At 42.4% G+C, this 25,955-nt stretch overlaps 1 protein-coding gene across 1 annotated transcript; it reads right to left on the bottom strand.

Moving 5' to 3' along the window:
• Positions 1-212: 212 nt before the first annotated feature.
• On the bottom strand, positions 213-25,955 carry YY1 (YY1 transcription factor). The gene is made up of 5 exons (XM_068947027.1): positions 24,887-25,955; positions 14,918-15,080; positions 5,150-5,210; positions 2,539-2,697; positions 213-1,404 (listed from the first exon to the last, which is right to left on the bottom strand). Exons 1-5 carry the CDS (start codon positions 25,581-25,583, stop codon positions 1,222-1,224), a joined length of 1,263 nt encoding a protein of 420 aa, XP_068803128.1. The 5' UTR covers positions 25,584-25,955; the 3' UTR covers positions 213-1,221.

Below are 25,955 nucleotides of genomic sequence, written 5' to 3'. Positions count from 1 at the left end.
TAGCTATTTACTGTACTGTTCCACCTACTTGCTGTCCAGGCATACTGAAAGCTCCTTTACAACACTGCCAAGTCTCCAAATCCACCATTCCAGTAAATGGAAGTCCAGGTCACTCAACAAACCCAAAGGTACAGTCACCAATTCTGTTTAGGTATACCAACTAATGTGGCATTATGTAATTTCATCACAAATCATTGTAATTGAATGCAAAGTAAAGGAAACTTGAGTTTATTTAGCTTCCAATTTCTGGGAGGTTCAAGAGGAACTAGAATTGCTCTGGACAACAAAAGAAAATAGACTGTGCTTACAGATCATTTTCTGCCATTTTCTTTCTTTAGGACCACTGTTTTATTGTTGCCCTTTCTATTACATGGGATGTACATATTATCAGGTGTTAATAAAAGGTCAGTGCCTGTACAATACATTCTACAACTGAGCACCACTTTCCGTAACTGAACAGGCAAAGAAATTACACTGAACATCAGCATCTGGCAGTATTTTTTCCAAAAAAAGTGACTAAAATGGGTTTAAATTGATTAACACTATTAAATCACATCTAATATTTGATACTACATGATTTCATTACAGCTATACGATACAATTATACAAAATGTGTTAACATCAAAGAATACAACCAAAATTAAGATAGCAAACAAAACCTATATAACTTTTTTCTTTACAGGAAAATACTTTTGAAGTATGCATGTAACTGCCCATTCTTTTAAAGAAAATCTACTGCAAGCAAAGTTATCAACCTCCAGAAAAATCACACATAGCATTACTAAGCATATCCCCAAAAAGTGTACAATATGCACACTTGGAAAATACAAAATTAAAAAAATTGTAAGCAACAGGTGAGCTTCATATTTATAAGAATGTGAAAAGAAGTCCAATTTTAGCACTGTTGTATAAAGAATTGTCTTTTTTGATGCAAGTTCATGAACTGACCCCTCCGGTCGGGGCCACGCTTTACAAAACACCGTGTTCTTGAAACGGGATTACAGAGCAAGGTAGAGCATCTTAGCAACGTCACCTTAAAGTTTTTTTTTTGTTTTGTGTTTTTTTGCTTTTTATTTACTACTTATCAAAACATGTCCTTTAGGTTTGTAGGGTTCTTTTTTAAAATTCTTTCCTAGAAACAATATACAAAGAGGAGGCATATTTATTCCCGATCATTCTCCTGTAAGATGCTTTGAGTTCAAGAACTTTCTCCTCCTACTTTCACTGGTTGTTTTTGGCCTTAGCATGTGTTAAGATGTGAGATTTCAGGTTAGTTGATTGCGCAAACTTCTTATTGCAGCCGTCAAATGGGCAAACATAGGGCCTGTCGCCAGTATGAATTCGCACATGTGTGCGTAAATTGAAGTCCAGTGAAAAACGCTTTCCACATCCTTCAAATGTGCACTGTTGAAAGGAAAAGATAATGCCATTAGCTAACAAAAGCAGTTGCCGTTTTAATCATTGATTAAATGACTCTCCTTTGAGTCACCAGACTGCACAATCATGAGGCCAGATGCTGAAGATCATTCTCAAAAAAAATAAGAGCCAGTAAAAATTGCATAAGAACTTAATAACCTGATGTAATCAAAATGAAGTTGTGGGCATCACTTAAATTGCTTTTCAAAAATAAAACTGATATTTCAGGCTGTTTTAATCACAGTAGTATATCAATTTTTAAAGAGGAGAATAACTTCAAGCTTGCAAGCAAACACTTAACCAAAACCACTGTGTCCCCCAAACAGTATTTTGTTAAGCTATACTAGAAAACAGAAACAATGTTTCACATCAGAATTTCAGTGATGAATTTGCTCCTTTTACCAGCTTCAGATTCAAGACGGACTCAATACAAAAGGGCAGCATGTTTAGCAGCCAGTATTTATCCGGATACATAGCTGCTTATGCTGGAGCTGTTATAAGCGCTTGAGGACTGCAAGTCAAATTTCTGGAAACATTCATTTCTCCAAGAAACTAAACAAAAATATACATGCAACAGGAATAGCTGAGAAAGCAGATACACTCAAGACATCGAAGCACTGGGAAGAACATTTACGCGAATAAGAAATGCCATACTAAGTAGCCTGGGGACCTCTGGTGGCAGAAGCTCATGTGACTTGATATGAATGGAGAAAGATTCAGTGTTGAACATCATTTTACTGAAAACTGATTAATACCCACTCCTGAAAATTAGTATGATGAGCCAGTGGAGCAAAGAGACCCCTAGAGTCAGTTGTCCATATGCCATAAGTTGAAAAGGGGGAGGAGGAGGAGTAGTAACAGCAGATTTCCTTCTTAAAGTGGGTAACTTTACAACATATATTGTAAGGTATCTCACACACACAAACAATTTGCTGATTTCTATCAAAAGGCCACAGAAATAGACAAAAGGTAGCCCAGTTAGCTTAAGGTGACTTTCAAGTAATTTAAGATGATGATTCAGTGTCTTATCTAATTTAGAAGACAACCATTATCCCCAAACAGAAGCTAAGTTAGAGTTACCAGTCTATACATGGAGTAATTATGCCTGGAAGTTAAGCATACCTGAAAGGGCTTCTCTCCAGTATGAACTAGCTGATGTCGCTTTAGTTTGGAGCTCTCCACAAAGGCTTTGCCACACTCAGCACATACGTGTACTCGAGGGCCATGAGTGTGCAGATGCTTCCTCATGGCAGAGTTGTCCCTGAACATCTTTGTGCAGCCCTTAAAAAGAACAGTGAAACTCAATTAGTGGATAAGCCAGTTCTGATAGAGTTTTATCTGCTACAGTAAAAAAGTGCTTTCATATTCTGAAAACCTTCTTAAAAGTTGGCCCTGAAAAGAAGTAGATCCCTTACCCTGATTTTAAAAAGAGCAATCCCATGAAATCTAATCAATTGAGAAGCTGTTAAAACAAACAAACAAAAAAAAAAAACCTTTCCTCACTTCATATTATGAACCATATGCAACTGAATAACAGGACAGTCTTATGGAGAAGATGAAGTTCTAATAGAAGCAAATGAATAAACTGAACAAAAGCAGTCACAGTTTAAGAAAAACAAAAGATAGAATGATGGAGTTCATGGCTACTTATGGTATATTCTCCCATGTACCATATTCTGGAGTACTACAGTACTCCAATGTACTGTATATCCTCTAATATACTACAGAGTATTCTCCAAGGTCCAGTATACATCTGCACTGCTCCACGCTTTCCTAGTCTGTCCCTCCTCAATCCTGACAAGAAGGAGAGCAAGATCGTTTCTGTAAGCTGTCATGTGTTGGAAACTATCTAGTCCATACTGGCAGGGCTTCCTTCTGTGGCAGTAGATTGATAACTACCACTTGAAACAGATAGAAGAGACTACTACTGCTTCTGCAGTTTAAACCTACAAAACACTAGAGGAACGGAACAAGGTTGGGGTACCTCTGAGCTAGCGCCAGCTCAACCTAAAAACAATAAATACTCGCATTAACTCAGGTATAGAGCTAGAAGTCTTAATCTCTTATCTGGGGTACATGCTGCATTGATACAGGAACAGTACTTTTGATTCTAGAGTACATTTAAACCAATAGCAGCCTGGAACTCTCTTCACTACACCTTTTTTGCTTTTTAATGCTAGACAACAGATATTTATCATATGTTTTTACAAAGGTCCTTCTCTAGGTATAAAATGCTTCATGAAATCTTAACAACAATTTTCAATTCTATGCGTACATCAAATGATGTTGTTCATGTTTACATGAAACTAGCCTACCAACATCACAGCGGTATGAGGCATAAAGTTCAACTGCAGAAGCTAAAGAACAGTCGACTAATAATCTTCAATTCTGCAGGCTGCTTCTTCAGAAACTATTTTCTTCAAAACTAATAACCACATCTAAGCATGTCTTATTTCTTAAGGGGAGAATTACCACTTTCAAGAAGAGTTTCTCCAGGCACTACAATTTCTTTGGCAAATTTGAAAAAAGTGTTGTGCCACTACCACTGCACATCACAGAACTGGGTGGGGTAAAGAAGCACCAAAATAAGCACACAATCAACCTGTTTGCATTTATTTTGAAGTCCTCACTTGCCTCTGAGAGGAACAGCTATGTTTTCTGCAACCATTTATTTCAAACTGAAGTCATACATACACAAACCTAGAAACCCTAGTAGGGAAAGGAGAAGGAAGGATAGGAATATTCTTTTTCCCCCTATTTTGATGAAGTTGAGGCTATGAAAAAGTAAATCAAAGAAATGAAAGCAGCATTCTTCAGTACTGTACGGGGTAAGCATTCCTTCTCAATCTGGTGCTATATCTCCATGTACTACAGTACAGTGAATTAATGACATGTGTAGAATATGAAGTATTGGAAATCAACATAAACACAAAGAAGAATTCTTAACCCAAAGCGACAACCGCTTAGACTACAGCTGGCCGAAAAAAGCCTTCTATTCATGCTCTCCAGTGTGTACTATTAGCTATCTGTACAGAATAGTTGCTTAGGCTCACAATATCTAGACCAGAAGTCAGCAAGATTGTAATTCTCTTTTTCCATTACTGGCTAAGTCAACTAACAGAAGCTATGCAGAAGCTCGGTAATTCAGTAAAGCTAGATGCTACCAATCTAGGTGACTGGCAACATCTATTCAAGACAGAAGCTTCTCAGCTCCCAGTGGATCAGAATCAGTATCTCCCAGATGCCTCTCTCTCAAGATGATGTACCTTCCGGCTCTGTAGAATATAATTCAGAGTCTTCCAATATGCTAACTTTGGCATCTGCATCATAGATTGCTGATTCCTGATCTAGATTCCCAATCTGTGATAATTTCCAAGCAGAGGATATATAGATCTTAGGAACGTACTTTGAACAGCTTTCAGAACATTCTTTCAAGTATGTATTCTTGAGTGGCAGGAAATCACAACAGTAAAACCAGCATGTTAGGGGCTGTGCATCATGGTTACCAGAAGATTAGGGATGCACTAACCTTAAGACAAGGAATGGGAATAATATATTACTCAGTGAAAAGTTTTTAAGGAAGCCTCTAAAGAGTGATAATTCAAATACAGTTAACTGAGTATTATCTACTTACAATAAGATATTTTACTTATTTCTCAAAAGAATGACAGCAATACAAAATTCTGCTCCACAAATTACTACCAACTCAGAAGGCCAAGAAAGCTTCACTTACTTTGTGAGGACAAGCTATCGTTCTTGGAGCATCATCTTCTTTAATTTTTCTTGGCTTCATTCTTAAAAATAAAAAAGGAAAATATTAGTAGACAGCTCTTCTCCCACAGCTGTTTGCATAATGCACAGATTTATTCACTAGTGTTACGTGCATCGGTAGCATTCAGAGTTTAATATTTTTAAAACCCTCACAATAACAGCGTACTTTGGCATTTTGCAAGTTCAGCTTTTCCAGAAGCACCTCTCAAATACAGAGTAAGACATTTAACACTACCTTCCTAGTTCTCTGAATACATGGAAAGAGAGGCTGTTGCTGGTTTAACTGTGGTCAAGCGGTTTTGTTTGAAAACTCCATTTCTGTTGTGCCCGTACCCATGTGGCCTATGTGTCTTCACTTCCTCTCCCATCCCTGCAGCAGGACGTAAGAGACAGTAGATCTCAAACCTTCTTAAGTAGTTTCACCATACCAGAATCTAGAAGACAACACTGCAGAAACAGGGATGGCAGGCAAGTTGTGGAGTCTACATAGACAACGTTATAACCACAGAAACAGTAATAGCTATTCTTAAATTACTGTACACATGGATTCCACTCTTAGCAACTGACAAGAAATTATCTGTTTACTTTTGGTCACTGATGGGGATATCCACCACTATTTTATGGGCCCCACTAAGACTCTCCATTGCCTACACGGGAAGCCCAGCAAACTAATACGTGCATTTAAATTAGAGGTTTCAAATATATTCTTATGACTCTCTGTAAGCAACAGTTTTAGAACAGTCCTGCTTTAACAGTTACCTCTCTGGACGCCTGATGATTGTCATATGCATGGACAGTACTCCCAAGGAAGAGCATCATCCTTTTACCTACCCTTATTTCTCAAACCTGTAGTGCTTTCCTCAAAGCCTGAAAGAGATGCCTTAACTACTAGCGGAGCAAGCCTCAACATAAGCACGTAGGTGTAAATGACAACTCAGTAAATGTATCTTATACAGCTGAAACTCACTTATCTAAGTCAAGAGATATCACCCATTCCCAAACTCTGCTGGGGCAAAGAAATTAGATTGTTAATGTGAGTTCCTGAACTACTTTCCCTGATGATACAGTAACAGATAATTCTGTATCTCAGATATGGCACTTAGATTCCTCCTAAGTTTTCTGGTGTTTTCTTTGGTCCAAATTAAACAGAGATGAGCGTCTGAAATTTAGCAAAAGAATTAACATGACCAGAATCACTATTCTTAGCATTAAGAAGCAGAGGTGACCGTGGCTATCCAAGGCAGTTTTAGCTACCATGAGGAGAGTTCCTAAAAACAGATATGGAAAAAACGGGGGAAGAATTTGTTTCTTTGCAGATAGCTCCAGTGCTCTTTGATACTGCTGCATTCCTGTGAATATGGCTGAAATCTGTGCTTTCACCTGCCTTCCTCATGTGCATGGATCAGAGAAGAGAGGAATGGAGGGCCCTGTGAGGATGAATTAAGGCAAGGACAGTGAAAAGCATCCCTGAGAATTCCTGAAGAGTGGATCCAGAAAGATCTTCTTCCAAGTGCCACTGGAGCCATGGGTGGTGGAGAAGTCTCTTATGGTACTGTGGGTTATCACTGACACCTCAGAAACAGCCTAAAGCTCTTCTCTATGCTGCAAGATTTAGCACAGTTCAAGTGACCATGTATGGACAGAGCGCTTGCCAGTTAGCCGTGTTGCAGATAAAACAAAACCCAAAGATTCAGTGGCTGGGTTTTTTTTGGTTTTGGTTTTGTTTTTTTAAGTGGACATTCAAAATAAACTCCTGCTCAGCCATCTCCAGGCTACATGGACTACGCACAGCACTAACTGAAGAACGCCACAGTCCCCTGCAAAGGTTAAGTATATGGACACGACTAAAAATTTGGAAGCTGGAGGGTTATCACATGCCTTTCACAGGCTTCAACAGCCCCCTCATTTACAGATATTAACAACTCCTAGAGGACGGGGGCAAAGTATTTGCGTTCACCACCCTCTTGCACCATTGTCAGCAGTATACCTAAAAATCCCATTCATTTAAGGAGACACCGGACATCCTGAACACAGCAATCTGCTTCTGTTCTTGTAGACTGTCCTCTTTATCATCTTCATCTTTCTGACAACTTTTCTGTTTCCAAGACTAGAGACCAACTTCAATGACCTGACTAAATTTCATAGTTTAATATAATTGGAACAGAGAAGATCGTGCTGTGTTCAGTTTATGCATCTCTTTGAGGAAAGTATAGAATAACTAAATACAAACAGGAGAACGGGATTAACCAATTGACTACACTCCAGCGAGGGTTAAGATTCACAGTAGTACAGGTACTGAAGCTAGAGGAAAAACACATACAACTTTCTTACAGTATCTGTAAGAAAACTTCCTACTACCCTTCAGAGAGGGTTCCTTTGTGTCTCTATGACTTCCACAGAAGAAGGAGGCATAGAAAGGAGCACCCGTTAGGCCAAAATGGGTACACAGGAGAACGCTTTGAGAACATGGGACATTCTGCTGATAGTGCCGTGGGTCAACAGCATTAGAGAACAAACGTTCTTAAAGGACAGTCTCAAAAATACCTCCGTTACCTCCAACACCATCAGTTTGCTATAGGTTGCCCGAGTCACTCCTCAAGGAAAAAGAAAAAAAGAAAGAAAGGAGAGATACCCCTACTAAGCCACAAACCTATGCTCATAGAATGATCAGAATCAGTGAAAACACCACTGTTCTGAGGTTATAACTGACTCTGTAAAGATGCAGACTAGATAAAGAAGAAACAGTACTGAGAGACGTGGCAAACAGCTTTAGTGGGTAAAGCTTACAGTCTTTCTATTTGGCATAGGATACCACCAGTCTCCACTGTGTTAAGCCCTATCCCTAACTGTTATATCTTGCCTCTGGTTTTGAAGCAACCTCTGGAAAATAAATGCTGTGACAGAGTCATCCATAACCGGCTGCTGAAGTGGAATGAGAGAGAATACCCTGGTCAGTGTAGTCAGGAAGATTTATCAGCACAGTCAGGCAGGCGGGGGTACAAATCGCAGCTGAATTGCATGGTCAGACATGGGACTGACTGGAACTTCATTCAACGTACACCTGCATTTTTCAGTTCAGTGTCTGAACAGGCACCTAACATGAGGAGTGTTCCCCTTCTGCAATAAGCTTATTTTCTAGTTTGAGCTTTGTTTCTAGAGGGAGGAGTATCAGCCCAGCAGCCTACTTGAACATACAAACATTTAGCGTTACTACTGACTATAAAACGACAACAAAGTTCCGCTCACAGAGGGGTAGGTTTTAAATCTTCACTTCTGCTGAAAGCATAGGGAGGGAGCAACTTGAGCCTAAAACCCAAAACTGTAACAGTGTTCCATGGGCAACCAAGCTAGTCAACAAAATAGAAGCGCACGCTTTAAAAAGACGAGGCACCAAACACTGTCCAGGATATATCTCGGTGCCATGGGCAGCAAAAAGCAGCTGAGGAACAGCTGAGCCCTTTGTACATTAAAGGCACGACAGCACGCACACCACAAGCGCGACTACAACTGATCATTTTGTCAGCAGTCTAATCTTTCTCCCAAGGGAGTAGAATCCATGTGGACAATCACTCAAAGAAGAATTCAAAGACTTTATATATTTAAATGTATTAGAAAAAAAGATTTTGGTCTTACTTTAAAATTAACTTTCTGCAAAAGGAGACCAGACTAGAACCTGGGCTGTTGATCTTAATTACACTGTTGCAGGTAGCTCCACCCTCTTGCTGGTGGTTAGACTTTTCGCTCCCACCCAGTAGAGCATCTCTACCAGCTCCGTCCAAGTTTTCTTAGCCTGAAACATTAATCAAAAACAGAACTCTAACACATACCACTACTTAAAACAACTACAGACACACACATTGATACCTGGGTGGAACTTTCAATAGGGCAGCTGCCTTTGCAGAAAGTCAATTTACATGGCAAGACCAGAATTTTCATTTCTGCAGTGAGTCTACTATGGGCCATACCTAGTAGTAACAAATGCAGACTGGCTTTCTGGGAGAAACTAGGGAGGGTACTTTTTGGACCAGTGTACTGGCACACTGCAATTAAAGGCTAAATCTGTTGACTTGCTTGAAGCGCCATATTTAGGATGGAAGCGGACAGGAGGGAAAGTGGTATACAGTATGGCAAAACCAACAATGAGTCCACAGCATCAGCTTTCTAAAGGGAAACTCTCTTATCTGTGCATAGAGAAGATTAAGAGAGTGAAATCACAGGCATTAAACCACTCAGTTCTTCTGGGAAAAAAAAATATATATATATATAGACATACAAATACACAGGTAAAAATGAAAGATACTCTGTCACTGTACAGTACCAGGAAGTATCTAACAGCTCACTGCATCCCTTCAGCCACCTAGCTGAACTGAAAGAACTGCACCTTGACAGAACAACCCCCTCTGCCCTAAACCCCTATCCGCCTCCACAACTGGTTGGTGTGGAGAGAGATCCAACTTAAAAATAATCATCATCATCATCATAATATAGATCCACAAACTAATGTTAAGGCTAGGAACAAAGGAAATCTATAAGGCAACAGCAATTAACAGTATGAAATTTCCTGCTTGTTCTGGTAGCTCCCTTTTTTTTGTTCCTCTTAAACCTCTGTGTTCTTGCATCTTTTCTTCTCCTTCAATGTATAAATGAAACCTGAACTGTATTAATCTCCCTCTCAGGCAACTACTTTCACACTTTCCTAAAGGTCTCCGATGACCAACAGTGATATTCGCCTTTGCTGATGACCTGATCTCTAAGAGTAGAGAAAAATTTCCTCCTCTTCTATCTATCAGTGGTATCGTTTCCACTTCTGATCTGTTCCCCTGCTCTACCACACCCCCTTGAACCGCTCTGCTGAAGCTGAAGTAACGCAAGTGCTGTGGCTCTATGCCACTGCAAGAATTTATCTGTGCCAAAGAACTCCTGAAACTGGCTAGACTGGCTTTTGGATAAATATACACAAGGGAAGTGGTGCAAAGTGTCCTAGGAATCTATCTACAATCAAAGAATCCACAGGCAGTGTCAGCATGTTTTGGTCACAGTAAGGCAGAAAACTGTTGTAAAACGGAAAAGTTCTCCTTCACTCCAAGGCTCTGGCAAAAACAATTACTACTTTTGTTCCAGTTATCATCCTGTATGCTAAACAGAGAAAGTGACCTTTGCAATGTGGAACAGAGCAAGAGATTTCCCCTCCCCCGGAAGATGCCAGAACACCACTTTGAAGTAATTGTCAGTTTACTGCCCTTTAAGCTTTTCTGCAACGAGAACAAAAACAGCAGGCAATCCTATACCCCAGAAAGAGGCTTAAGTCATATAAATCTAGGCGACCAGAATGCTTTGTCGCTTTTAAGGAGGGGGTCCAATTTCAAACTCTAATGCAGTTTCCTCCTCTTTGTTTTCTATCCATTTTGGAGGGCCGTCTCAACAGGAAGGGCAGTTCTTACAATGGAACTCTTTCAGAAAGGGTACTAAGAGCCGAAGATAAAGCCATGGAAAGGAAAGGAAAGCTTTTACCACTAGGGTTCATTACCGTGCCCATTTCCCAACTATAGCATCTTCCCTTTTTATTTCTTGGTATTTTACTCATGTCTGTATTCTGCTGTCTTTAGCCAGTTTGGTCATGTATGTCTCAAGAGGGTAGGGGGAGGAAGGGGGGAGAAAAATCAGAGATATCGTTTTAATGGTTTTGTTAAGAGGAATTTTAAAGAAGTCTTCGTCATGCGCCCTTCCTACGTCCCAACCTTTTAGGGCCAAGCAGCAAAGACTTCTTCACACCTAACTACAGAATTACTTGTAATCAATTTTGACTAGGATGAAGCATTTTATTTCACTTGAAGGGATTTTCACTGTTCCAGTCAAAGGTATCAAATGCGAATGTGGCAACTTATTAGTTTTTATTTCTTTCTGAGCAGATCGTTTGCAACTCATACTTCACATTCTGAGGTAAGGTTGCCTAAGAAAAATGCACAAGTTCTTTTTTTCTTTTCATTCTATCACATTGTTAAGTGGGCTACAGAAAATGCAGGAGTCATAAAATAGAATGAAATAATTTGTAGAAGGCCATAAGTTGCCCAGCCAGGTATAACTTATGGTAATCCATCCACTCATTACTGAATATATCTTAAGGTTCTGACACAGCTTGTTTATTCAAAGCGTGTTCAGTACTTTTAGGATGTATAAAAGCCTTTCCAGGAATAACTGCAATAGCTCCAGTTAAAGGGTCCAGAATTCCTGCTGCATGACTCAGTAGCAAATGCACCAAAAAAAGCAGCAAAGAACAACTGTATCTCAATGAGCAGCATAACTGCTCACTGTACTAGTGCCATCTAGCTGCTGAGCAGCAGCGATGCCCATTCGAACACTGAATTACTAAGCAGTTTTGAAAACCTATAGATATTTAAGTTGCAGTGCTGCAGAGTACTTCAGGAGTTCAAGTCCACCCCCCAGCCCTACCACTGTCTAAACCAACTCGGCAACAGGAACAACTAAACTCCAGAACCTCACCTAAAATCGGTTATGACTAAAACTCAGTTCCAACATAAAAGTGTTTAGGCCACAAAAGGTTTTAAGTTATTCAAGCGCACTGGCTTTGTCCATGTGTTTAAACTGAACCTAAGAAATTTGTTCCCACGAATCAATGCAAATGTGTCAGTCAATTTAACCGTATTCAAAAGAAGCTGCATAGTTCTAAAGAGCGAATTTGTCTTGGTTTTGAGTAGCTAATTTTTGTTTGTTAAAAGCAAGAAAAAAAATGCAGTTCTTCCAACTACCTTGATGAAAACAGGAAGGCATCCCAAAACAACTTGCTCTCCAGTGCATAAAATACACTTAGCATGCAATTCTCCAAGCAAGTTCTGTTGTTTCCTTACATGTGGGTATTGTGCACAAAATGTTTTAAGCCAGTAAAAGATGACTTTGTTACTGAAACATGAAAACTGTACTCAGAGTACATGAAGCTACTCAGTAATTTTTGAAGATAATCAAGTTTCAAATTCACTTGCTGCTCAGACTTTTCAGAATGTAAGTGGTGAGAGAGTTTTTACAAACTAAATCTCAGAGTAAGCAATGCTTGAAACCTTCAAAGAACTTTTTAACAAGCATATTCTTTTAGCACGAACAACCACATTCCCAGTACCTCTAAACCCAATTCCAGTACAAGAAAACTGTCAAAAATTGTTTTTGACTAGTAGAAGAGATTTGCATGTATTAGATCTTAAATTTGTGTTATTAACTACAAGGAGTCCCCTCGACATGCTTCACTCCAACACAATCAAGACTTTAGCAAGCCATGTTCTAATACAACCGTATTTTATCAGCCTCAGCTATACACAGTCTTTTAGGATCCAACATGTAACTAATGGGGAGGGCTCTCCCCCTCCCCCGCCCCCTTTTTTGAAGGCAAGATTAGAATTTTGATAGTCATTGATCCTGACCAAGAAATTAAAGAAGATTTCTTAAAATAGCTAATGCTTGAGATTTTCCACATATTTACAATTAAGCTCCTAGAACGCTTGTTCATGGGTTTGGGACATCTTGGGGCTATTGCTAAAAGCAACAAGCCCCCTGTTGTTCACCCTACCATTGTATATTTGTCTTATGACTAAAGCAGATCTCATTCTATTTGCTGTGGAGGGAGATACCAAAAGTACAATAAGAGACAGCACAAACAAAACTCAATCTTGCCATCATGTTACAAATTCTAGCCCTAGAACTTTCTAGAACATTCTACCAAGAACAAAAAAGTGGCAATTTTATACTACTGCCAGGTGCCACTATTTTCTCAACATAAAAATAACTACTACCCAAAGATGCAGTACATTTGACGATATTAAGGAACATGCAGAAAGATCTGACAGAAGCAATCTGGACATTTCAAGAAGCTCAAATTCTGGCAACCGTTTCAAGTATTCAAACCAATCGGGAGAATAACATTCAGTGTTTGCATGCAGAATACCCTGTGAGAAACTATCTAAGCTTCATAGCGAAACACAGCTATTCAGTACCCAAATCTTTAACAGAACCAAACGTTCTACCATGCTTTAAAATAAGTGAGAATACCAAATCTAGGCACATGACTGTAGCAGAAACGTATAAGCAATATTTCAGAACTGGAACACTACGCATACACAGAACATCACTTGAACATTTGCTTTCACAAAGAAAACGTAGATTAGCCTTTCAGGAGGTCTCGGAGGAAAAGCCATCGGCACTAGTAAACCAAATAACAGCAGTATCAATAGAATCACCCGCCACTTCCAGTAAGTCCTTGTTTCCAGCCATTCGTAATTTTTTTGTGCATTTCCAGATCAGATACTTTTACAGTGCTTGCTCCCTGCTTTAGGACATATTATTAGAAATTTTCAAAATCCACAGATTTTGTGCATAAATCCACAAGTTTTACTGAAAATAATTGTGAGAAGAGCCTGTGCCTGCAATCCTCCCCTACAAGCATAAAGGCAGCAGAAGGAAGAGTAACAGAAGAAGGTGGTTAGAAGCAGTAAGATCTAAGCGTAGATGCAGGAGTAGAAACAAGAGTGCACGCACGCACCGAATACCAGGATCCATGTAACCAAGAAGCTGGACTGGAAGTAGTCTCAACAGTCCTTGTCATCCAGCAAGTAGCTGAGAAAAACCCAGTGGTAAAGAAAAGCGTAGTACTCTTTTCACTAGCTGACGCAGGAAGTAAGAATAACATCTGACCAACTACCTGCTCTCTCTGTGACGGAATCCTGCACCAGAGCTCTGAAGAATACCCAGCTCACGCCCAAATGAAAATGAGTTTAGTTTCATATACATGCTTTGCTTTCAACATTAAAAACACTGGTTATCATAACAGCTGCAAAAAGTGTAGTTGCACTCAAATTTTGGGGGACACCAGCATTAATATTGCCCATACACTGAAAGGAGCAGTAAGCCTTCGGTAATTACAAGCACAGTGCGCACAGAAAGAAGCTGCACGGGAAGCCTGAGTTTCATAACTTCCAAGAGCCAGGCTTCTCTCTCGTGACCTCAAGATTGCCCTCTGGTGGCTACAGGTCACCCTGAACACCGGGGCCCTGAGCTTCCAGGAGCTCCGGGAAGGGAGAGGGTAAAAACCACTTGACACTTCTTGAAAGTAAAAGGCACGTTGTAATTCAAGGCAGTGTAAAAATATGTGAAAGGGTGACAATTTTGCTTCACGAGGAAAAAAAAAAAAAAAAAATCCATGAAATATCCACAATTGTAAAACTGGAGGAAAAAACCCCAGCAGCATACAAGAGGATGACGCATGATTCCACGAAGAAAAAAAAAAGTTTAAGAAACAGGGTAACAGGGTGGGGGGAACCACACAATACACGGTAACTGGCTTTACAAAATAAGGGTTGTAGTCTAGCTTTCTTGTACTGAGCAACCTGAATGCAGCATTTCATTTGCCTAATCCTTTGCCATTGAAGAATTTAATACTACTCACATGAAACATACATTGTCAAAGATGGAGTCTGTCAATGTATTTAGGCCCTTCCCTACCTAACAAGAACCAAAGACCAGAAGTAACCTGCTGAAGATAAAGCTCAGTTATCAATACCGTATTCACTATTTCATTCTGAAGGAAACCCTTTATTTTAAAAGATGATTGAATGGAACAATAAAAGCCACACTAAATTTACTATTTAAATTTTTCCCTAACAGTTTCTTAATTAAACCAATGGAGTGAAAAACATTTCAGTTAAAAAAATCCTTTCTTCCCACTTACCTAGCAAATTCAGCCAGCTGTTTGGGGTCTGAGAGGTCAATGCCGGGTATTCCACCGGGAGGAAGTTTCTTTCCTGTCATGTATTCTGAGTAATCTGGAGGAGAATTCTCTCCAATGATCTGCTCTTCCACCACTGTTTCATGGTCAATATCTTTTTTATCATCTGAAATACATAAAATACTGAATTCAATACATACTGAAGATCAAAACAGCATATAAGTTATTAGGCTACACCTACAAATATAAATTCACTATTGCTGCACATTCTTAAAACAATACAGTGCACTTTTAGACTTCTATGCTACCTGTAAAGAGTGAAAGGGCATCCATACAGTTACAGCATAAAGAATATAGAAAGAACACAGTGGGTGAGGAAAAAAGCAGAAATTGCATATCTACTTTAACACAAACAAATACGGAAATAAGTAGAACCATCCTACAAGAATGTTGGCTGCATTTTAAAGATTATATTGCCCTTTTCCTGATTCACTGCAAAGACTTATCTCCCTTCAAACATTTTCAAGATATAATACCCACTTTGGATCACAACAACAGTCAGTAACAAGTAAGCCTATCAGTGGAGTGGCAGACACTTACCATAATGAGTTATGACTACTGATCTTTAACTTCACACCCTTTAGGCTCCCCTAGCCCCCAACAGAAGTGTCCCAAGAGGGACATCAGCTTCTAAGAACAACTGCTTAATGGGCTTCAGCGCTTGCTCATAAAACTAAAGTTTTTCAGCAGTTGCAGAAAGGTCTGAAAGAAAACAAAAAAAACTAAACAGCCTGTTTGCCTTCCCAGAGAGGCTTCTTCTGCCTGTGGTGAAGCCTAAGGAAGAGCCTAAGCTCCTTCCCACTCTACTGTGTAAACAGCAGATAGAGACCATTCAGACCTTTGATCTGCAAGCCAGCAAGAGAATGCTACTTTCTATCTGCTCTGGAGCTCCTCGTATGGATTCGTGCTTAACCACTGCAATGAAGTCAAGTGCAAGCCCTGCTGTTATATGCTCAGCTTCAGACCTTAGAAAGTGTCAAGACACTGGTTTCTCTCGCCTTTTAACATGTTATAACAATGGAAGCTAGAGAGAAAGACACAGAGAAAGCTCTTCACTGCAGAGCTCATACCTGCAGGGAGGAACACCCAGCACCAATCTTATTCTCCACCCCCTACCTGACAAGCCACCTTCCCAAAGGGCACTAGGACAACTGTAACAAAACGCAGGTGTGTCACACCCACCTACATAATATAGCTGTGACTATTCCGCTAAATGTTAATGAACTTGCCACTACACTACTTCCCCTGCCTTGCTTATTTGAAGTGGATTCTGCAAAGCACTTTATATACAAAAGAACTACAAAGTCAAATTTGCATAAACAACAGAAAGTTGAATTTCACAGCTCGTGTTTAAGGAATGGAAACACAAGGCAGTAGGACAGAAATACTGATACCTCTCCCCACCCCCCCACCCCCCGCCAAAGACAGGAAAACATAAGGCAGAGAAGAAATGAGGCAAGCTCACCCCCCCCCCCCCAAAGAGAAACACAGGAAGTAACATTATCCATTACTCAGTAACTTAAATTAGGAAAGAGAGGACAAGAAGACATAAGTGAGTAAAAGGAATACACTAAGGGCAAATTTCTATTCAATTTGTAATGCCTGCTTTTAATCTTTGCCACTGAGCTATTTCTAGAAATGTTACTGCTAGTTTGAGGTTTAATCTGATCTACCAGATCAAATAGCAGTTCACTTATATGTTCAATGGTGAAAGAGGAAAACAGACTTCAACTCACAGATAGGAGCATTAATACAAAAATACCATCCTCAATATTAAACTAGAAATAAACTGAAAAGTGACTTTTTGGACCATTTTTCATTTCATGTCTAGTTTTCATTCATCACACTACCTTTCAGTCTTTACCAGTGCTTTACAGAAAGCAATTGGATTTACCTTAAGCAAAGGTTTACAGTAAGTTTCACAGCATCTGCAGGAGTTACAAATTCAATTCAGGTATAAGCTTCTAGTTCAGCAACAATTTGTTCTTCCAAGCAGTTGGAAACTTGAGAAAAGATATTTAGCAATGCATACAGAGGCAAAAAACAAAAAACCAAAACCACATACACAATGAGTCAGAGAAGTGCAGAACTTCTGGAAAGCTAGATGTGAAGACTTCTCCATGCTGCAGACTAGAATGAGACTGGCTGCCTTCAATTTAGCCATTTCAACAGCTACCCAGAACTTCCAGTTTGACTATTTGATGACATTTACGATAGAAGCTAGTTTTCATTTCCTGCCTCATATCAAATGCATGAGTCAACAGGGAAATTCTACAAACATTCCTTAAGATCTTCTTTCTGTCTGTAGTGTAAAGGCCCACTATTCAACGATACTGTCTTGCTATTATAAGGGCAAAACTGAGAAAAGTCAGCCTTCAGTGTCTTTCCTTCTCAAAAGCCTGCCAACAGAAATCAATTCCACTGCTATGTCTTAAAATAGGCTATTGGAGTAAAACGTGAAGAACTACGAACATGTTGCTCTGACAAAGAAGAAAATATGAGAAGATATCACTTCATACATTCCTGATAATTAAGCCAAAATAAGAAACACTTGGTCAAATTTTCCTATATCAAAAAGCATATCTCTACAGCAGCACGTACATACAGTTTCAGAAATGAGTTTGCACCAAACCAGACCAGAACACCACATAAAATAGTTACCTTAAAGTGCTGTGTCAGGCTAACATCCTTCAAGATAGAAGATCTGGTCCATACCAAAAGTGAAATATCTTATCAAAAGTAGCAGCAGACTGCATAGCTCTTTAGCATCCAGAATCTCCCAGTTACAGACCATCCTATGACATTATCGACTCCTTGGAAAACAAACAAACAAACAAACAAACCCCCCCACACTCCTTCCAAAGTTTACCAACATCCTCTATGCGCAGATCTATCACAAGTTTATTTGTGAGACCCTAACAAGCTGTACTAAACAGCTCAAAGTTTGGAGGCTAAAGTCCAAGCAAACTTTCACTCAGGCTGACAAGTTAAGCAATATTCTCATTGCAAATAAGGCGAGTTGGATGCTTGACGTTTTCTGCCTTCACGCAAGCCCTGGCACCTGTTACGTCCAAATGGACAAATTACTTCCCCTTTTCCTCCCACGAAGCATCAGAAAAAAAATCAAAAATACTGCAGCGAGAGCAAAGTTAAACAGACACAACCCTCACATTCTAATAACACCTCTGGAAAAGTACACTACAAATAAGGTGCAGTAATTCCATGTGGCTTAAGTCCATGCCAGGATAATCTGGATGCCACCCATGCAAGCTAAATACGGACAGATCCATGGAGCCAGTGAGGAAAAAAGGAACTGAACTGCTATATACTATCTGACCCACTTTATTTTGTCCCTTAAAAGCACTTGAAAATCCAAATCTGCTGTACTATAAAGCATTCTGCCTAAATGTATCTTCAGCACTGCTCCCCTAGAGATGTTACAGCTTTCAGTTAGGAATTTGAAACATAATTTCAGTCCTGTCTTCCGAGATAAGCTCACCATCTGAAGCTACGTCAACTAGTTAACCACCCTATCATCAAAAATATGCACTACTAGAGACTCTTAATAATTATTTCCAATATTCATCCAGTTTATAAAGCTACAAAAAGACTGATTTGTTACAAACAAAGATACCTACATCACCCCCCTCCTATGCCTCATTAAAGAGGATAGACTTTTATCCTGAACTAGGGTGTCCTATGCATCCGTTAAGGACACATTAGAGAGGTATCCAAATAAACGTTCATGTTCCACGTCCTTCCATCTGCATTTCTCTCACACCACCGATGCAAGCAATATACATCTTGAACTGGACACTTCTGCATTGAAAGCAAGTATCTCAAAGGAATATTTTTGTACTAAGATCAGTGAAAGTTCTGCGTTTTAGCCAGTCAGATCTTTTGGCTATTATTTAAGTACATTTCTACTGGTGAAGTAATAAAGAGTACCAAGCCAAAGTACCAACTCAAGCAGGAGAAAATCAAATTACTAGAAAAGCAGATTCCATGTAACAGATCAATGACAGAATGTGACAGAATCCGTTTCCCAAGTCTTTTATTGAAAACCTTTTGTTCTTATTACCACATTTTCTCCACCTGTTGCAGCCCTTTTGTTGCACAGAAAATCCACCCATCCCAGAACCTCGTGATTTCATGCATTTCTGGAATAGTAGCCAGCCCCAGCTGACATCCCTGGAATACACTGGCTCTCTAATGAGACCCTCAACTTTCAATCCAAGAAGGCCTATCAGTATTTTGCCTCTGTTACTCTTGACTGTAACCTTGGGACTCCCATCTCTAGACCCCTACTTTTCTGAGCTCCTACTTTGAAATAGAGAAGGGAGAACACATATTGTTATTCAATCAAATCTCCCGTGTGGAAAATAAGGAGTGCAAAAGGGAACCCAGAAGGTACACCTGCTAGTACAGCAATGAGACCTGAGCCTAGAGCTTCCTCCTCAAGGTACCAGCTTAAGAGCTCATCTGTTTACCAGCTAAGAGGATGAACGTTTAAGCTTAAATTTTGTTTTTATGACCATACAGTTAAAAACATTTGCTTTTCGGATCAGCTGAAATGTAGTTATGTGATAAAGGATTATTTGGCAACTGTGCAGTACCAAGGCACTGTGGCAGCAGCTTGGTTATTGCCACCACATCATGATCTCCTCAGCCAAAATAGTTTATTGGTCATGTTTGGAAGCAAAGGACCATAATTAGCTTGTTAAATAATCCAGTTATTAAAAGACATTTCAGAATGCTAAATTCCATTCTACATGGTCTGTCACTTTTTAACACCTAATTGGCTACTAGGCTACTTTTTATCCCACGTGCCTTGCATAGATGGAGAACAGGTTCTTCCCTCATGTCACCCATCTCTGTTGCATCTCTGAAGGAGACAAGAACTGACAAAAAACACTGCATATATCAACAGTCACCATCTGACCTCAACATTTGTGAGGCACTGCGCAGAAGCACTACGGCCTTCTGAATGAGCATCATACTAACGACACGTACCTCCCAAGGAAAGAGCCAAAAGTAAGTTAGAGGATAGTACTTCAAAGAGGGGCTAAGAGGCAACCTAACTGAGAATTACGCGATTAACCACATCAGCATATTTCAGTTTTGAAAGTGAAAAGACATATAAAACAGATGTAGGAAAATATTGAAAGCGTATGCTTACCCTCTAAGGTTCACTAGGAAAAATTTTACTGCATACTGAATGTTTATGAACACCAAAAGCCTACAGTGTTATCATAACTAGAGTCAAAAGCAGATCATCGTCCTAATATTCTGAAGTAACCAGATAATCATTTCCTGCTTCAGTTATGAAAAATAATTCTATATAGGAAGCTCATTCCCTATTCATCGTCAGAGAGATTTTTGGCCACCCTTGATATAGGCCCAGGACTGAACTAAATGACTCGTCTATCACCTATACTATAAAAGACAACTAACTCACTCAAACAGCAGACGGTTATCAGATCGCCGGGGCAAAAAACGTGTAGTCAAATCAAAGATTTTCCAACTGTTTTAAGAGGTTAAAAGGTTTTTAAAGAGATCTTGAAGAACCTTCTAAAAACCCAGCATGAACGCCCCAAATTCTAAAACATGGGTCCACTGCACAGGCTTCCTGGATTACCAAGAGTCCTTTTCCAAATCACACATTAACTTCCGTATCTTTGTCTTTCCTATCTAGGAAGAGGGTACTTCGGTCATTTAACGTCCATGGGCAACGTTTAGTTCAGCTGCATTATTTCAGCCCTAAACTTGCTAAGCATCTATGCAAATAATAAACTAAGCCAAAACAAAACCTTTTTCAGATCCTAAAGCTTTACAGAATCAATCATTACTCCGAAGCAGCTGTATTTACACCAATATAACGTTTCTTCAAGACTAAGCCCAAGTTGCCTGAAATTCTAACATTTGCTGGAGCCAGTATTTCAGCATCATCTTCCCAAACGTTCCTGTGTCTAAGAGTTAGTTCCGCAACTGCAATCTGATGAAGTGATTTCTAGTAATCCTTCTCCTCCCCACTACAATTGTATACCTAATCTGGGTATAAAGAGGAATAGTCAAGCTGAATCTGGTCTTTACCAGGTACTCAAATTCCATTTTGTAAAAACTAGTTCTCCTAGTACATATTGGGGTGTCTCACTTGGAGAATGGCCATTAACTATATACAGTTTTCTAAATCCATGTCAGGATACTCCAATGGAAATAACAAGGAAAGACGCTAGACAGTATTCAGAAAACGTAATGCAAGAACAGGACTGAAGCATCCGCAACAAACACTTCTTTAAACATCTCAAGGAACAGAACTCCATTGTTTAGTTTCTATTCTCACGTATGAAGAAAGTCAAATAATTCCACTCTTCATCTGGAAAGCTAATCTAAACTAGAACAAAGCATTCCTGTTTCAAACTAAATACTTTAATTAAAGTAATCATGGGTCACAAGTTTGATATCACCATAGATACCAAGGTGATAAGAGAAGTCATGGTAAGTCTAAATGGTTGTTAACAACAGTACTGCAACTAAGTAACCACATAAAAAGACAGGGATTGAGTAGTCCCCCTTAATCACATTGTTATGTATTGCTTAAGACTATTACTACACATTTCAGGATGTGCTAACAGATACATCACGTTATATTCACTTACAGACAAAGATTTGTGATCGCCTAAGTTTGCAATGACCTATGTTCAAGTTAATATAGCAGCTCTAGAACACAGTAACAAGAAATTAATTCACATTGTCTTCCCACACTGCAGTAAGCGAAACGCTCTTGTTCCCCATTCAAATACCCAAGAACAGCAATATAGGGCTCATTGTTTTATCTTGACGCATGGCCTTGTTTTCTGTTCATCTGTTGATACACTTTTTGCTAAATACTTAAACCAAATAGTCAATTACATCAGTGCACAAGTCTGTTTAATTATGTCAAAATACAGACACAAAACTGCTATCTTTGTTTCAAAATAAAGTGTCCCTGTTTCTGCAGGGAAAAACTTAGCACAGCTACCCTTTTGCAAGCAGGTCGTTTGCTTTGTTTTGTTTTCCAGTTTTGCTTCTGCTGGAATTTTTCTGGCATTCGTTCCTCCCCCTTAAACCTCTGAAAACAGAGAATGAAGTCTCAGGACTTCCACGTTCAACCATGAACCACTCCAGACCACTTTTACAACATTTGTGAAGCTGTGTAAAAGGTGTTACAAAGACTACCCAATAGGCTCAGTAAACTTCATAACACTTAACTGAGCAAGGTATGATGACAGGCTGTTTGAAGTGTGTGTGTTTGGGATGAAGGTTAAACTTTAATACTTTTCTTTCACATACAGGTTTTGTGATTTAGGGTTTTGAGCCTGTTTTGACAGGGAGGAGTAGAAGTTAAGCTTAGAAAAGGTATTCTGCATCCTTCTGCATCATGGTTAGACTAACCAAGTAGAACGCATCAGTGCAATTGAATCCCCAGTAAAATACATGGTGGATATTGTCCAGACTGTCCTTGCACGCTTATGATCATAAAAAGTAAAACCACTCAAATCAGTAAGGTTACCTCATGCAACAGCGGGAAGAGAATCAAGTGCACTGATCACGCACACATGTCATTTCAGTTAAGTAATAATGTGCACGCAGAAGCTCTAAGGAAGCATCTGACTGGGCACTATGATTTACAGAATACAAATGCATGCGAGTATTGACTGTCAGTTGATCTTAGTCAGCTCCTGTGACCTGCTAGCTCATAAGTCATACATCCACTTGCATTCAGTTATCTTAGATAGCTTTCACACACTGTAAGACTACATTTGTTTCTATTCTCTTTGGTCTTTCCTGGATAGTCAACTCTAAGAAAAAAATAGCAAGTGAATTTAATTCCACTTACATGTATTGATACACAGATATGTATAGAAATCCCATTCTCCTAAACAGGATTTCGGAAGTTTATCAAGAAGCAGACTCAATTGGCTGTCAACAGAGTATCGGGCTCCTAAAAAAGATTTCTGAGAACATTTTGCAGCAGCTACATTACACACAAAAAAATATTCTCCACTAAAGCTCGTTAAATAACCACCTGCACTAAAAAAGTCAGAACAATCATTCTTTGCATTGTATTAGGCAAGAGAATTCAGCCATTCAATATACCTTTCCTTCAGCACTCAAGCACGGGCCGTTCACACAGGACACCCAAGCAAACAGTTTAGAGCACACCAGGAACGTAAACAGTATCTTTTAACCCTGACCCCTATTAGGCTCTTTACAAATTAAAAAGGAGCACAGAAATTACGATACATAAAATGGATTATCAACCAATCATTCGAAGACCACACAGCAATTTAAATATGGCATGAGCTGATACTCTTTGACTGTTAGTTTTCATGCTTATGTAACTTTAGTGTAGAAGTTTTGACTACAGAGCCTCGCTTCCAGGAATACGTTTGTTTTTTGGTGGAGTTGGGGGGCCGGGGGAACACAAGGAACACACTGCCACTGACAGAAAAGTCACATCCACCCTTACTTTAAAGGAAAAGGTAAGAAAATAGTAATAGTGGATAAAACACCGGGGGGATGCTTCAGGTTTATTCCAAACCTTGCAGCTACCAAACGCCTTCGTAATACCAAGATTTTATTCCCTCCGAGATCGTTCCACAAGAAGCAACTCACAACTGCACACAAACCTCACACATCACAGAGCCTCACTGCACCTTATCCTAAAAGCCTCTCCCAAGCTTGAGACCTGACCGCGGGAAAACTACCCCACCTCGGAGCGCGAGCCAGAAAGCCCTCCTGATCCCGCCGCCGCTGCCCGGGACAGAGCGGGGCCACCCCGCTGGGCGCAGGGGGCTCGCAGACGCCTCGCAGACGCCCGGCTCCTACCGAGGGGGCTCGGGAAGCCCCGGGGTCTGCGCAGTCAGCGGCGGGGGCGCGCAGCCCCCGGGCTGGGGAAGGTGTCTGCCTCTCGCCGCCGCCTCTCGGTTCGGGCGAACAGGCCCCACCCACAGCCACGGCGACGGCCCGGCTGGCCGGTGCCGGGCGGCCCCGAGGCTCGGCCCTCCCCGCACCGGTCACGTTTGCGGACGGTGTGGAGAAAGATGCCGGTCCCCGGGCCAGGGAGAGCCGGTGAGGCGGCGGCGGGGCGGGCAGGCAGGCGGGCGGGCGGCGCGGCGCGCCCCTGCCCCCGCCCCCCCCCCCCCGCACATAACGGTCACGGGCCGCCGCCGCCCGCGGTCAGCATTAAAATGCGGCCCAATGGGGCGGCGGGTGCGCGACGGAGGCAGCCGAGGGGCGGGCGGCGGCGCCGCCGCCGGGAAGGCAGCGGCGGCCGGAGAGGGGCGCCGGGGGAGGGGACGGGGAGGCGCGACGGCGGAGGGCTGGGAAACGGCGAAGAAGGAGGAAAGAAAGCGCCGGGAGGAGCGAGCGAGGGCGGCCGCGGGGGGAAGGGAAGGGAAGGAAGGGAGCGGAGGCATGGAGGGAGCAGCGAGGACGCGGCGGGGGAGCGGGCGCCGCGGGGCGGGGACGGGGGGGAGAAGCGAGGAGGCTGGGTTCGCCCCGCACCGTGTGCCCGCCCGCACACCCCGCCTCCCCCTGCTGCAGAAACTACGCCATTGCGGCCTAGTCCTGGAGCCAGCGGCGCGCTGCCTCCCTCCCTCTCGCACCCCCCTCAGCCGCCGCCATCTTGGCGGCCGCCGCCATCTTTCCTTCCCCCCGCCGGAGCCGGGCAGGAGCAGCGGCAGCAGCAGCGCAGACCCCGCCATCTTTTCGGGGGAGCCGCCATACTTGCCCTGGCGATGAACATGGCGGCGCCCATCACACACATCAAAACATGGCCTCCCTTCAAAACAAAACTGTCCGGGCCGAGCCGGGGAGCCCCCGGCAGGGCCTAGGGCCCGGGGAGGGAGGGGTCCGGCGCGCACTTACCCGAGGCCCACATGGTGACCGAGAACTCCCCCTCCAGGGTCTTGATCTGCACCTGCTTCTGCTCCCATTTCCTGCCGCCGCCGCCCTCGGCCCCGCCGCCGCCTCCCCCGCTCAGGTAACTCTTCTTGCTGCTCTTCTTGCCGCTGCCGCCCTTCTTAACGCGGCCTCCTCCACCGGCCGAGGAGGAGCCGCCGCCTCCGCTCTTGCTGCCGGCGGCGGCCACGGTGACCAGGGTCTGCTCGATGTACTCGTCCTCCCCGGCCGGGGCTGGCACCGGGATGAGGATCTGGTCCTCGAAGCCGTCGTCGGCCCGTAGTCCGTCCGAGTCGTCTCCCCCTACCACCTCCTCGCGGGTCTGCACCAGGATCACCTCTTGGTGGTGGTGGTGCAGATGGAGCTGTCCCCCGCCGCCGCCGGCCGCGCCGCCGCCCGCCCCGCTAGGGTCCCCGTCCGAGACCAGCGGCTGCAGCGCGATCATGGGCTGGTGGTGGTGGTAGTGATGGGGCGGGTGGTGCGGGCCGCACTCCTCGCAGCACTCGTCCTCGTCCTCCTCTTCCTCGTCCTCCTCGCCGCCCACCACGGTGGTCTCGATGGTCTCCACCGGGATGGTCTCCACCTCGATCTCGTGCAGCTCCACGATCTCGGCTGGCATCTCCGAGCCGTCCGTGGCGATGTACAGGGTGTCTCCGGAGGCCATGGTGGGGCGAGGGGGAGGGAGGGAGGGGGAAGAGAGAGATCAGCGGGCGGCGAGGGGGGCTCCGCTCCGCTCCCCTCAGCGGATGGTGGGGCTCGGGCTCCTCTCGCTTTCCTTCCTTCGCCGCCTCCTCCCCCTTCCACACAAACACCAGCTCCTCACAGCCAGCGAGAGAGGGAGGGAGGGAGGCAGCCAGCCGCCAAATCCCGGCTACGCTCCCTCGCGAGACTTCCGCTGCTACCGCCGAGACGGACCCCAGCCCCGGGAGGCCGCTGCCGCCGCGGCCCGCCTCCCTGCCGCGCGGCGGCCAATCACGCCACCCTCGACGCCCACAGCTCGCCCAGGCAGGCGAAGTGGCCTATGGCGGCGCGCCGT

This window comes from Struthio camelus, chromosome 5 (assembly GCF_040807025.1).
Source record: "Struthio camelus isolate bStrCam1 chromosome 5, bStrCam1.hap1, whole genome shotgun sequence".
Lineage (NCBI taxonomy): Eukaryota > Metazoa > Chordata > Aves > Struthioniformes > Struthionidae > Struthio > Struthio camelus.
This window is presented reverse-complemented; position numbering and strand designations above follow the sequence as displayed.

Coding starts and splice junctions, on each gene's coding strand:
- YY1 (XM_068947027.1), bottom strand. CDS start 25,583: ATGGCCTCCGGAGACACCCTGTACATCGCCACGGACGGCTCGGAGATG. Junction 15,081..24,886: donor GGTCACCATGTGGGCCTCGG/GTAAGTGCGCGC, acceptor TATGTATTTCAG/ATGATAAAAAAGATATTGAC. Junction 2,698..5,149: donor CGATAGCTTGTCCTCACAAA/GTAAGTGAAGCT, acceptor GTTCTTTTTAAG/GGCTGCACAAAGATGTTCAG.